The sequence below is a fragment of the Poromitra crassiceps genome (genome assembly GCF_964638095.1).
Source record: "Poromitra crassiceps genome assembly, chromosome: 6".
In the NCBI taxonomy this organism is placed as follows: domain Eukaryota; kingdom Metazoa; phylum Chordata; class Actinopteri; order Beryciformes; family Melamphaidae; genus Poromitra; species Poromitra crassiceps.
In genome coordinates this window covers 25,127,412-25,138,524 of record NC_139627.1, presented here as the reverse complement: position 1 = coordinate 25,138,524, position 11,113 = coordinate 25,127,412, and the positions used below count along the sequence as shown (strand labels likewise).

The 11,113-nt window shown below is 41.1% G+C and overlaps 1 protein-coding gene across 1 annotated transcript in view; it reads left to right on the top strand.

Moving 5' to 3' along the window:
- Positions 1-915: 915 nt before the first annotated feature.
- LOC310777812 (general transcription factor IIF subunit 2-like) overlaps positions 916-11,113 on the top strand; it is a gene marked incomplete at its 5' end in the record, with an annotated part of 98,519 nt that continues 88,321 nt past the window's right edge. Inside the window, 3 exons of the mRNA XM_083638168.1 lie at positions 916-981; positions 2,408-2,476; positions 4,296-4,440. Of these exons, the coding sequence (XP_083494294.1) occupies positions 916-981; positions 2,408-2,476; positions 4,296-4,440 (280 nt within the window). The remainder of the gene's footprint in view (positions 982-2,407; positions 2,477-4,295; positions 4,441-11,113) is intronic.

Below are 11,113 nucleotides of genomic sequence, written 5' to 3'. Positions count from 1 at the left end.
CTCATGCCCTGCAGGGTCAACCTCCTGTTTGAAGCTTGCCCCGCCCACATATGTGATGTCACACCAATGAGGGCATGCGATTTTGATTGTGTAGTTTCACAGGTAGGGCTCAGAAAAAAAAGTTTTTATTTTCACTCATCAGGCAAGAAAATATAGCCTCTATAGCTTAAGTGTCCCATAATACGCTATGTCCCATAATACCTCCATTCACCCTATATATATATATATATATATATATATATATATATATATATATATATATATATATATATATATATATATATATATATATATATATATATATATATATATTTATAGGCATATATATATATAGGCATATAGGCCTATATATAGGCATATATGTATAGGCTATATATATATGTTGTAGGTCAGTACAACAATATGTATTTTGTTTAATATTAGGCCTATTTTGAACATTATTATGTTCTCTTTATGTTTGTCTCATTGTTCCTGTTTCAGCTTTCCTATGTCTCTCCTTGCATAAATGTATGAAGTCATTACCCTGCTAGCCGGGCATGAAGGGTAAATTAAGTTTGTGCTTTTTGTACTTATCTTTAATAAAAATCTGAAAATCAAAGAAAAAATCTTTGTCAAACTTCCCGAAATTGCCTGGCGGTTTAATCTTCAAAATAAAAGCAAAACTCGTTTAAAGAAAATACAAAATTAAGAGTTAAAATCACTTGGACTTTCGTAATTTTCACTGTGGTGCATACGTGTGGTGTCTATGTAATTCACGAAAACTTTGCAGCACATGCACGTTATCGAGAGCTTTTATTTAGAAAGTTAACACAGGAAGTAGATATGGGTATCCTATCTAGCTCGACACTACTACTTTACAGGTGGAAAGGCGAATTTGCCGACTTTCACAGCTGAGCTCTGACAACATTTAAAGATATGTCGGACAAAGGGGAGATTAATCTGACTGGAATCAAGCAAAGTCAGGGTGTATGGCTTGTCAAGGTTTGCACAAATTAACCTGCTTTCCCGATTCCTAACGTCAATATCGAGGTAACGTAATGTTGCTTCGGCAAACGCACGTCTGTCTCTCTCACCCATTGCGCATGGCAGACTGTTCCAACTTGAAGCAGTCTCCGTGTGCTTATTTCCTTTCTAAATATCAAATATAAAGAACCCAAGACGCTCGGTTACAGACGTTTCCAAAAATCTGTATAATTTTAAAAGTCCAGGACCAAGCCAACTAGCTAGCAAATGAATCGTGAGTGATCATAAATTATTTGATTTGGAGTAAAAAAAAAAAAACATAGTAAAAACTAGCCTATATATTAATCCCTGTTAAAAAAAATATTTTACCAGGTGTGTGCCTCTGCATTAAGTAAGCATTGATTATTGTTTGATGGTTTATTTATTTATTATTTATTATTTATTATTTATTCAATGACAGTAGGCCTATCACATCAGGTGTTGAAGTCTCCCATCAGACAGCCGCGCTGCTCTCGCGTCTAGGTCTTAAAACGAGTCCTTACCTGAGCCAGAAACGTGAAGTGAAGGCGCTATCCGATGCCTAACATCCTCTTCTTCTAAATAACTGTTGTTGCCGCTTCCAAATTGTTGCATAAAACCCACTTTTATATCGTTGATATAACAAAATCCTTGATGCAATACCATTCAGGAAGTGTGGGGGGCAGTAGTGTAAACACAGTGCGTCGCTATCCATACTGCCCCCCACACTTCCTGAATGGTATATTGCATTAAGGACTTTTTGATATACATCGCCTAAAATACATAAAAGTGGATGTTATGCAACAAGTTGGAAGCGGCGCCGCGTCGCTATCTAGAAGAGGATGTTGCGCATTGGATAGGGTCTTCACTTCAAGTTTCTGGCTCAGGTAAATAATCTTTTAAGACCTAGCCGCAAGAGCGGAAAGCTGGTCTAATGGGAAATGTTAAGTGGGTCTTGGGCACTAATGCTCAGTATGAGCAAGAAGTGCCCGGCTAGCAGGGTAAGGAAGGACCATAGACTGTATATAATAATGGAAGGACCCATCGTGGAACCTTACCATTTGGAAACAGCGACAGTCTCCACTGTCGCTTCCTTGTAGAGCCGGAGGGAGGGGCCTAAGCTAAATCTTGTGCTGCTCACATCTCGGCACACTGCTCAAATCTCGGCTAAAATGGAATAGAAGTGGATACACCACTTAAAAACAACTAGCCTACATGAAAAGGATTAAGGCAGAAAATAAATTCATGTACATTTCAGAAAAAAACCATCAAGCAACCTATAACACAATATAGCTCAAGAGCTTATTTCAATTACACTGTCATATTTTTGAATAGAGATTGCTTGACTCTCCATGAGAGAACTACCTGTTCTATTATAATATCCCACAAGTTTACCTAACCACTTTTATGGTTTTATCTCCATCAGGTTCCCAAGTATTTATCTCAGCAATGGGACAAAGCCACAGAAAAGGGAGAAGTTGGGAAGCTTACAATTGTAAAGTATGCACCTACCTTACTCATCTTCTTACTGAAGTGTTAAAATGAACAGCCTCCAGTGTGAATACATGGCACTGTGTCATTGTGGAACTGAACAGCCTCCAGTGTTAATACATGGCACTGTGTCATTGTGGGAACATGCTTGAAACATGATTATCATGAAAATGCTGAATATTTTCTCTCCTGTCTGGCTTGGCAGGAAACAAGGCAAATCAGAGGTGAGGCCACATACTTTACTTCTAATGGTGGTGAAGATTGATTCAGCATCAGAAGGATACATCATAATAATAATCATAATAATACATTCCATATTTTTAAAGGAACAGACCAACATTTTGGGAAATTCACCTATTTGCCATGTTCCCGATAGTAAGACGAGAAGATAGATGCGTCTTCTCTGTGCATGCAGTAGTTAGCGTAGCACAATGACTGGTAGTCTGTGTCATGGGCTAGCCTACCCCGTTAATGGGTAAAAAAACGTTACCGTAGCTTTCTTCAGTAAGTAGCCATGTAATAAGCAGGATAATGTACAGCAAGTCGGTCATTATCGCAAATTATACAATAGTTCGTTCCAGCCGAGCAATTTGATTGGACAAGAGGCATTCCAGAGTGATGATATTTAGTCTTAACATCACAGGACGCATCACTGTATGTATATCGTTCCGCTTCACAGCTAATGTAACTTGATTATGCTGAGTTCAAACAGCGTTCACACCTAGTAGGGACAGAGATATGGATACATTTGACCGAATCGTCTGTGCTATCCTCAAAGTAGCTAGCTTAGCTGTCTTGCAGTCGGGAAACAGTTGACCTGTTGCTTGGCAACACTTGTTAATGTTAGTGCAATTGTGAGGGAACTGTTTTTGTTGGCAGAGACACATAACAGACAAATGATCTGTTGTCTCAACAACTCTACAACTGTACAGTATAAAAGCAATATCACACTCAAGGCTGTGCTGTTGTTACTGTATATCGTCATGCTGTGACTGTCTACAACTGAATCACAACTGTGACGATATGCAGTACAACAGCACTCCCTCTTGTTTGACATTGCTTAAATTAGGGGTGTCCAACTCATTTTAGTTCACAGGCCACATGTGACTCAATTTGGTCTCAGACAAAGAAAATCAACCTATAAATGACAAAACCTCAAAATTTTCCAGTTTGGTGTAAATAATTATAGGTACATTTTAAGATCACATGTAGGGTTATATCAGCTACCATCAAACACATTATCAAATCTTCTGTCTGTAACTGCTTTAAAGTGGACAACAACTGTGCAATTCTTCTCTATAGTCAAAATAGTTTGCCATTTAGTGATCAATACAGAACACATGAATCAGGCTACTTAATATTTAACTTGCACCTAAAACCTGGTACCTCCTAGGCTTCAGACGTGCATCACATTGGATTTAAGGACTTCTCAGTGCAATTTTCACACTTTGCAAAATCATCCTGTGGGCCATATTGGACCCTTTGGTGGGCCGGTTCTGGCCCCCGGGCCGTATGTTTGACACCCCTGGCTTAAATAAACCCCTTCAGGGTGATCACCTTGTCGGGGTTTATTTCGCGATAATACATGATCCATTTATTTAATTTGCACACCCTCCTAATGCTGTAATTAATATTTTTCAGACTTGTTGTTCATACATACTTAACACCACTTCTGTTATGTTACGTATTTACCGTTTGCTGCTGCATCGACAGAGTTTCCTCACAGAGAGCAATGAAGCTTAATCTTGTCTAATCTCATTTGACCCTAACTTGACCAAATGAAGTGAAGTGCAGGTTGTTAAATGACTTGCTGTGTTCCTCAGGTGTGTTTCAGCCTGAGGGAGGCGCTGACGAGCCGGAGCTTTGCGAGGGAGACGGCTGTATCGCTGCAGGTGCCCAAGGATCACCCCTTCACCATGCGCACAGTGGGCGGCCAGAGCCTGGCTGTCTTCACCCAGAGCACCACAGGTCAGTCTCCACACAGTGTTGGGAGGGTTACTCTTAAAATGAATTCCACTACAGATTACTGAATACGTTACAATTTAATTTGTAACTTATTCCATTAGATTACTCATGTTAAGTAACGTATTCTAAATACTTTAGATTTACTTTTGGAATACTTGAAAATCGTCTTGCTGAGCCCATTTGTCTGGGTCACCCTAAATCTACGCAAACGCAATGAGGGCAATGCGGCCACGACGCGCACTGATGTAATGTTGCAACCTTCTTCAGCATGTTTGTCAGTCTTTATATTTTCATGTCAAAACCCCCCCAGAGCCTGTCTCCATTGACTGTGAGTCAGTGGAGGAAGTCCATCCCCAGATGACTTGGCATCACAGATTAAAGTCTTAGTTCTTCTAACCTCTCGGCTTTACCTCGGGAGAAAGTTAACATTCACCCATTGATTATACTATCAACTTCTCAGGAATAACTTGACTCACTTCTGTTGTGTGCTGGAATGTTGCCTCAAGGCTCGGTGTGTCATACCGCTTTCTAAGCCAGCTGGATTGGCAGGGATTTGCATCAGACTCTGAGCATAAAAATAACTGTAGCCGTATGGTAGGTGTTTTTTTGAGCATGCCGGGGGAATTAGATTAGGCAATTGCTTTCTTTGGGATGATTCTGTTTGATATTTTGCATGTACCAGAACGATAAAAGTCATTATACTCTTTTCTGATTGGCTGGGAGGTGTGCGTTAAAAACATAACTGCCTGCTTGCAGGTAACATCTGTGCACTCACAATAGACGATGGAGAGGACAAATGCCTTCATATCAACTCTGACTCCGTCTCCTAACTCCAGAGACAAGGACAAAGACATGTATGTAGGGTTAATACTCCTGTCAGAGACATGCATGTTAGGGTTAATACTCCTGTCAGAGACATGCATGTTAGGGTTAATACTCATGTCAAAGACATGCATGTTAGGGTTAATACTCATGTCAAAGACATGTATGTTAGGGTTAATACTCCTGTCAAAGACATGTATGTTAGGGTTAATACTCCTATCAGAGACATGCATGTTAGGGTTAATACTCATGTCAAAGACATGCATGTTAGGGTTAATACTTCTGTCAAAGACATGCATGTTAATGTTAATACTCCTGTCAAAGACATGTATGTTAGGGTTAATACTCCTGTCAAAGACATGTATGTCAGGGTTAATACTCCTGTCAAAAACATACAGTACATGTTAGGGTTAATACTCCTGTCAAAGACATGTATGTTAGGGTTAATACTCCTGTCAAAAACATACAGTACATGTTAGGGTTACTACTCCTGTCAAAGACGTTAGGGTTAATACTCCTGTCAAAAACATACAGTACATGTTAGGGTTAATACTCCTGTCAAATACATGCATGTTAGGGCTAATACTCCTGTCAAATACATGCATGTTAGGGCTAATACTCCTGTCAAAACATACAGTACATGTTAGGTTAGTACTCCTGTCAAAGACATGCATGTTAGAGCTAATACTCCTGTCAAAAACATACATGTTAGGGTTAATACTCCTGTCAAAGACATGCATGTTAGAGTTAATACTCCTGTCAAAGACATGTATGTTAGGGTTAATACTCCTGTCAGTGCCCCTGACCAAGGCACTGGCAAAAGAACTGGAGTTGGTCACCGGGTGCTGCACTGCGGCTGCCCACTGCTCCTAGTTCTAGGAAGGTTCCTAGTAGAGGATGGGTCTAATGCAGAGGATAAATTTCCCCATGGGGACAATAAAGAATAACTTAGATTAGATTAATTTAGATTCGCACCCACTCGTCCCAGGAGCTCTCTTGCCTCAGGGTCAGTCATTACTCATTACCTTCTCTAACACCTTCTTCCTGTGCCCATAGAACTCTGAGGTGTGGTCACTGCCAGTGATCACATGGAGAAGTATTATGATGTCTGCACTACACTGCAGCCTCTTCTGAGAGCATGGCATGGCAGTTGATGAACACATGCTTGCCTTTAATCAGAAGATCACCTCTGAGTTGTTGCGAGACATAAGCTGCTTGGACAAACATCCCTGTGTCCTCACAGTCTAGTACAACTGTTCCAGTGTAGTTCCTCAGCTTAGCATAAGCAGAGAGCAGCATTGTAGCTGCCTCTGAATGCTTGAAGACAGAGTACCTGTACATACGTTTCTCACAGTATCTGACATCTCCGCTCACCCGACAAACTTGTGCTTTCAGCTATTCCTTCACGAGCTTCTGCAGTCTGACCAAGATGTTGTTGAAATCAGCAGCTCCTGGGACCTTGTCTTCGGGCTTGGGGAAAACATTTGGGGTGCAGAGATGGGAAGTAACAAAGTATTTGTAATTAAAGAGATAGATCGGTTTGTTTTAAGTGGGGTCCTACCCGCCATTTAGGCAGCATATTATGGCAGTTCCTCTTCTGTATATTACTCTCTCTGGTTCATAATTGTATCCTCTTGTCACCAAGGTGAATAGCATATCGTCCTCGCTATCAAAATCACTCATATTTTCGTTTGTGTATTCCATTTGTTGTCTTCACTAACAAGCCGGGAGAAATAACCCAAAATAACAGCTGATCTGCGGAGTAATCCAGCGCCGCGGCTCTGTGCAGGAATTTAGCCGAGGAATACGGTAGTTGTACGGTTGGGAGAAAAAGTAGTGCCGAATGAGACGGCTGTTTGGCGGAAAAGTAAAGCGCTGAAAATTGTCAAAATAGAGCATACATTTACACAGATATCGATTTGTTTAGGTTGGCATTGTTTTAGGTGGTTAAATTACGTTTTAGTTCTTGGCCCCGTGTACTAGACAGACAGAGCTGCGGAGGCTGTTGCTTCAGAGTGCTGGGTCTCGATAAACGGTGAGCTCAGCGTCCAGAACACTACCTATTTCAGTCAGTATATGCAACTAGCTGATAGGACCCCACTTCAAACAAACCAAACTATCCCTTTAAGTAATGTACTTAACACGTTCACTGCCAATGGCGAGTTGACTCGTCAAAAAAATTCCAACGGTTGACTGCCAATGACGAGTTGAGACGTCAAAAAAAAAAAAAAAAAAATTTGACGGTGCTACGTGGATCAATGCCCCCCACGTCTCCTATAAAAATATTGGAGCCACCGAACGTGTACAACCCATTCCACCGACCCACTAAGTGGCGACAGTGCTCTCCATTCTAGAGGAAGGCAAGCAAAAAGCAGTGTGAGGAAGCCATTCTCATGAAAATGGATTGGCGAAAACGCTTTCGCGCTTGGGAGCTGGCGGTGGGGTTTTGCAAATTTGCATAATAGATTACGGGTGGAACACACTTTGAAACACGCAGCATAAATAAGACCAGAATCGCAAAAGCTTCATCAAAGCTCTCAGAACCCCAAGAAACGAGCGATCCCATCCAGACTTGCCCAGCGGCCGCCAGCAGACAGGCACAGCAGCAGCAAAGCAGTGAGCCTGGTGACGCGAGGTTACAGCAGCAACAGAAACGAGCTTGTGACACGCCCGCTGCAGCCAAGAAGAACACACACGGAGGGAGGAGTTTGAAGGAGAGGGGTGTTTCCTGCTGTTATGGAGGAAATTACTGTTCAAAACTATTGTTTAGATGTCTGACGTCTTACTGATGCCAAAAATGAATGGTTAAAGTGACTGTTCTATCGAATTTCACAAAAAGCCGTTTATCTCAGAATAAATTTTCAGACGCTGAAACCATGCTGTATTCAACTGCTAATGCTTACATAACTACTAACTCTACAAACTAACTCTTTTAGACAGAGAAAGCACACATTCTATTAGTTCTTTTGAGATATTGTGTGTTCACAAAATCCTAACAGAAACGAATCCTCGGCTCTTGAAAGATGAGCCAGAATCCTCAAAAAAACCCTCTGGCAGAAGCTAACTACAGTATTGAAAAACGGCTGGCAGTGAATGTGTTAAGTAGAGTTTTCCGATATCTGTACTTTACTGAATATTTATTTTTCTGGCAACTTCTTAGTTTTACTCCCACATTTTAACACAAATATCCACACATTCTACTCCTTACATTTTAAAAACTGCCTGGTTACTTTAGTTTTAATGCACAACAAACACAAACGATGTAACGTTTGTCTGTCTCTCTTGTCTCGCGCTACCCCAGCTTCTACGCTACTACCACTCCATCTCATCGGTTCTAGGTTGCTCGACCTCCTTCCCCCCCCCCCCCTCTCTCTCTCTAGTGTATCACACAACAATGTAGCCTCATCAGGGTGAAGGTTAAGATTAACTTAACTTTTTGTTGGAAAAACTCATCACACAAACCATTAATCAAAGTAGATATTTACATCTTAAAACATGTTTGGAGCGGATCTTTTAAGTTGAATAGTCTTCAAATTATATTAATATGACATGAGTTTCAGTTAGCTTTGCACAGAAACAGAAACGTTCAATGCTCTGAAATTGTCGAATATGGGACCTTTTAACATCTGTCAGCTTAATTTCCACCACATGAGTAACTACAGTATGAGCAATGCTACGTTTAGTCCATATATGCTAATGTCTCACCACGCAGCATTTAATCAGGAATGTTCAAATGGTGATTTGATTCCCTGTAGACTACTGTCATGGCAACATGGACGTAATAGGCCCTTTTCACAGCACCCGTTTTGAGCTGGCAAAGCAGGAAGTAAAGCAGGTGTAATAACATTATTCAGGGCCCTGGCACTGGGACACCTAAATGGAATGGAACAACATCAATGGTATGGGTTGTACCTCTTTACTTCCTGCTTTACCACCTCAAAACACTTGCTGTGAAAATGGTCCATAGAGTGCCAAAGTCACGCCAGGCATATGAACCAACCAAGGGATTTTCCTCCATTCATTTGTCCATAGACATAAAATGCTTATAAAAATAGTTTTCCTGTACTTGGTCAAACCTAGTCTTGGTTTCCAGACGTTTGGTGAGCGGCGCCAACAGCGCCACCTAACCACCAAACGTCTGGGAATATCATTGTCAAAATCTGTCTCTTCCAGCCCGGCGAGAACGGCCGGCCGCAGACACGCCTACATTTATTATTAGAATTTTATTTGGTAGCGGCAATGCAATGTTTCATAGTTCCAATATAGAGCAAGACACTGATGTGCTGCAAAGAGAGTTTATACCTGTTGTTTATTTTACAATAATTTTTCCTACCCGGAAGTGGTCCGCTTGCTACTGTGAAGTCATCAGCAGGCTCTATAACGTTAGCCTCGGGAGTCTGGCTTATCGCTGGGGGAAAGACCTCTAGCCGCCGGGGCCGGATGAAACACGTCATATTAACAGGTTATGTTTGTTTCTAAGTGATTAATATGTTTCTCCGCAAACGCGGCGATGTTTTGCGAGACACCGGTTCTGCATGAGCGTCACTGCTTGGTTCAAGGCTTCAACAGCACCACCTAACGTTATGAAAAGATTTAAATAATAATAATCTCAGTCTTAAAGTAGTGAAATGGATTAAGACTGAGAGCTGAGTCTTGGTCAAACCAAGCAATTCAGCTATATTTGGAATCAGGAGAGACCATTCAATATTTCACTTGGACCAACACTAAAAAAATAAATAAGAAAATGTCTCAGTGAAATGTTATATGCTCTTCCCTGATTCTAAATATAGCTGAATCGCTTGGTTTGACCAGGTAAAACTGTTTTTATGAGTATTTTCTGAAATGTCTATGGAAAATGAATGGCAGAAAATCCCTTGGTTCGTAGTATGCCTAACCCAGAAGAGGGCGTGACTTTTGCACTCTATACACTGACTCTGGATAAGTACACTACCTGATACAACCCCAGGTCAAATAATCCCAATTATCCCTTTAAAGGTGTCAGCGCTCCAGTTGGTTGACTCTATGTGAAGGTGAGCCAGATATGCTGAAATAAAGTCAGATAATATCCTCAGAGATGTAGTGGGTACTTATAAGTTACTATTTACCTGACAGTCGTTCAGCTCCCACACTCACCCACAGGAAGGTGTACTCTTTGACACCGTTGCCCCCCCCCCCCCACACACACACATGCTCTCACTCGTATACCTGAACTCGCTTGATCTGCACTTGCACTCTCATCCTCACACACTTCCCCGCCGTCAAACACACACACCGCTCACACCCACTCACCAGGATGAAACAGGTCTGATGTTTGAAAAAATGAGATTTACCTGAATAAATGTAATCAGTAGTGGGTAGAGTACTGAAAATCTATAACATCTATCTAAATCAAGTAAAAGTACAATTACGGTACTCCCATAACAAATTACTCAATTAAAAGTGAAAATGACCCTATGTGTTTGGCTTTGCTGTGTATTTCTATTCTTTGAGATAGTGAGCTTACATAGAAGTTAAAGTTGTCAAAAGTATTGATAGTATCGATACTTTTTTAACTGATACAATATTCAATAATACCCCAGGCCCGCCCGGTATCGAAAATGGTATATCGCTATTTTCAACCCTAGCCGGTAGGTAGGTAGCAGTCAGTAAGTCACAGAAGAGGAAAGAAAATAGCTTCTTTCTATGCATGCAGTAGGTAATGAGTGGAGCCTGGTTGGTTAGTCCTCTGCTTCAAGGTTAGCTCTTGTTCTGCTCACTGTGGAAACAGCACAGCTGCCGTTAAAGACTGCTGATTGTCTCAAGGACAAACTCTGCTTACTGGGCCGCATCCTATAGCCACACCTATTCCATTTAC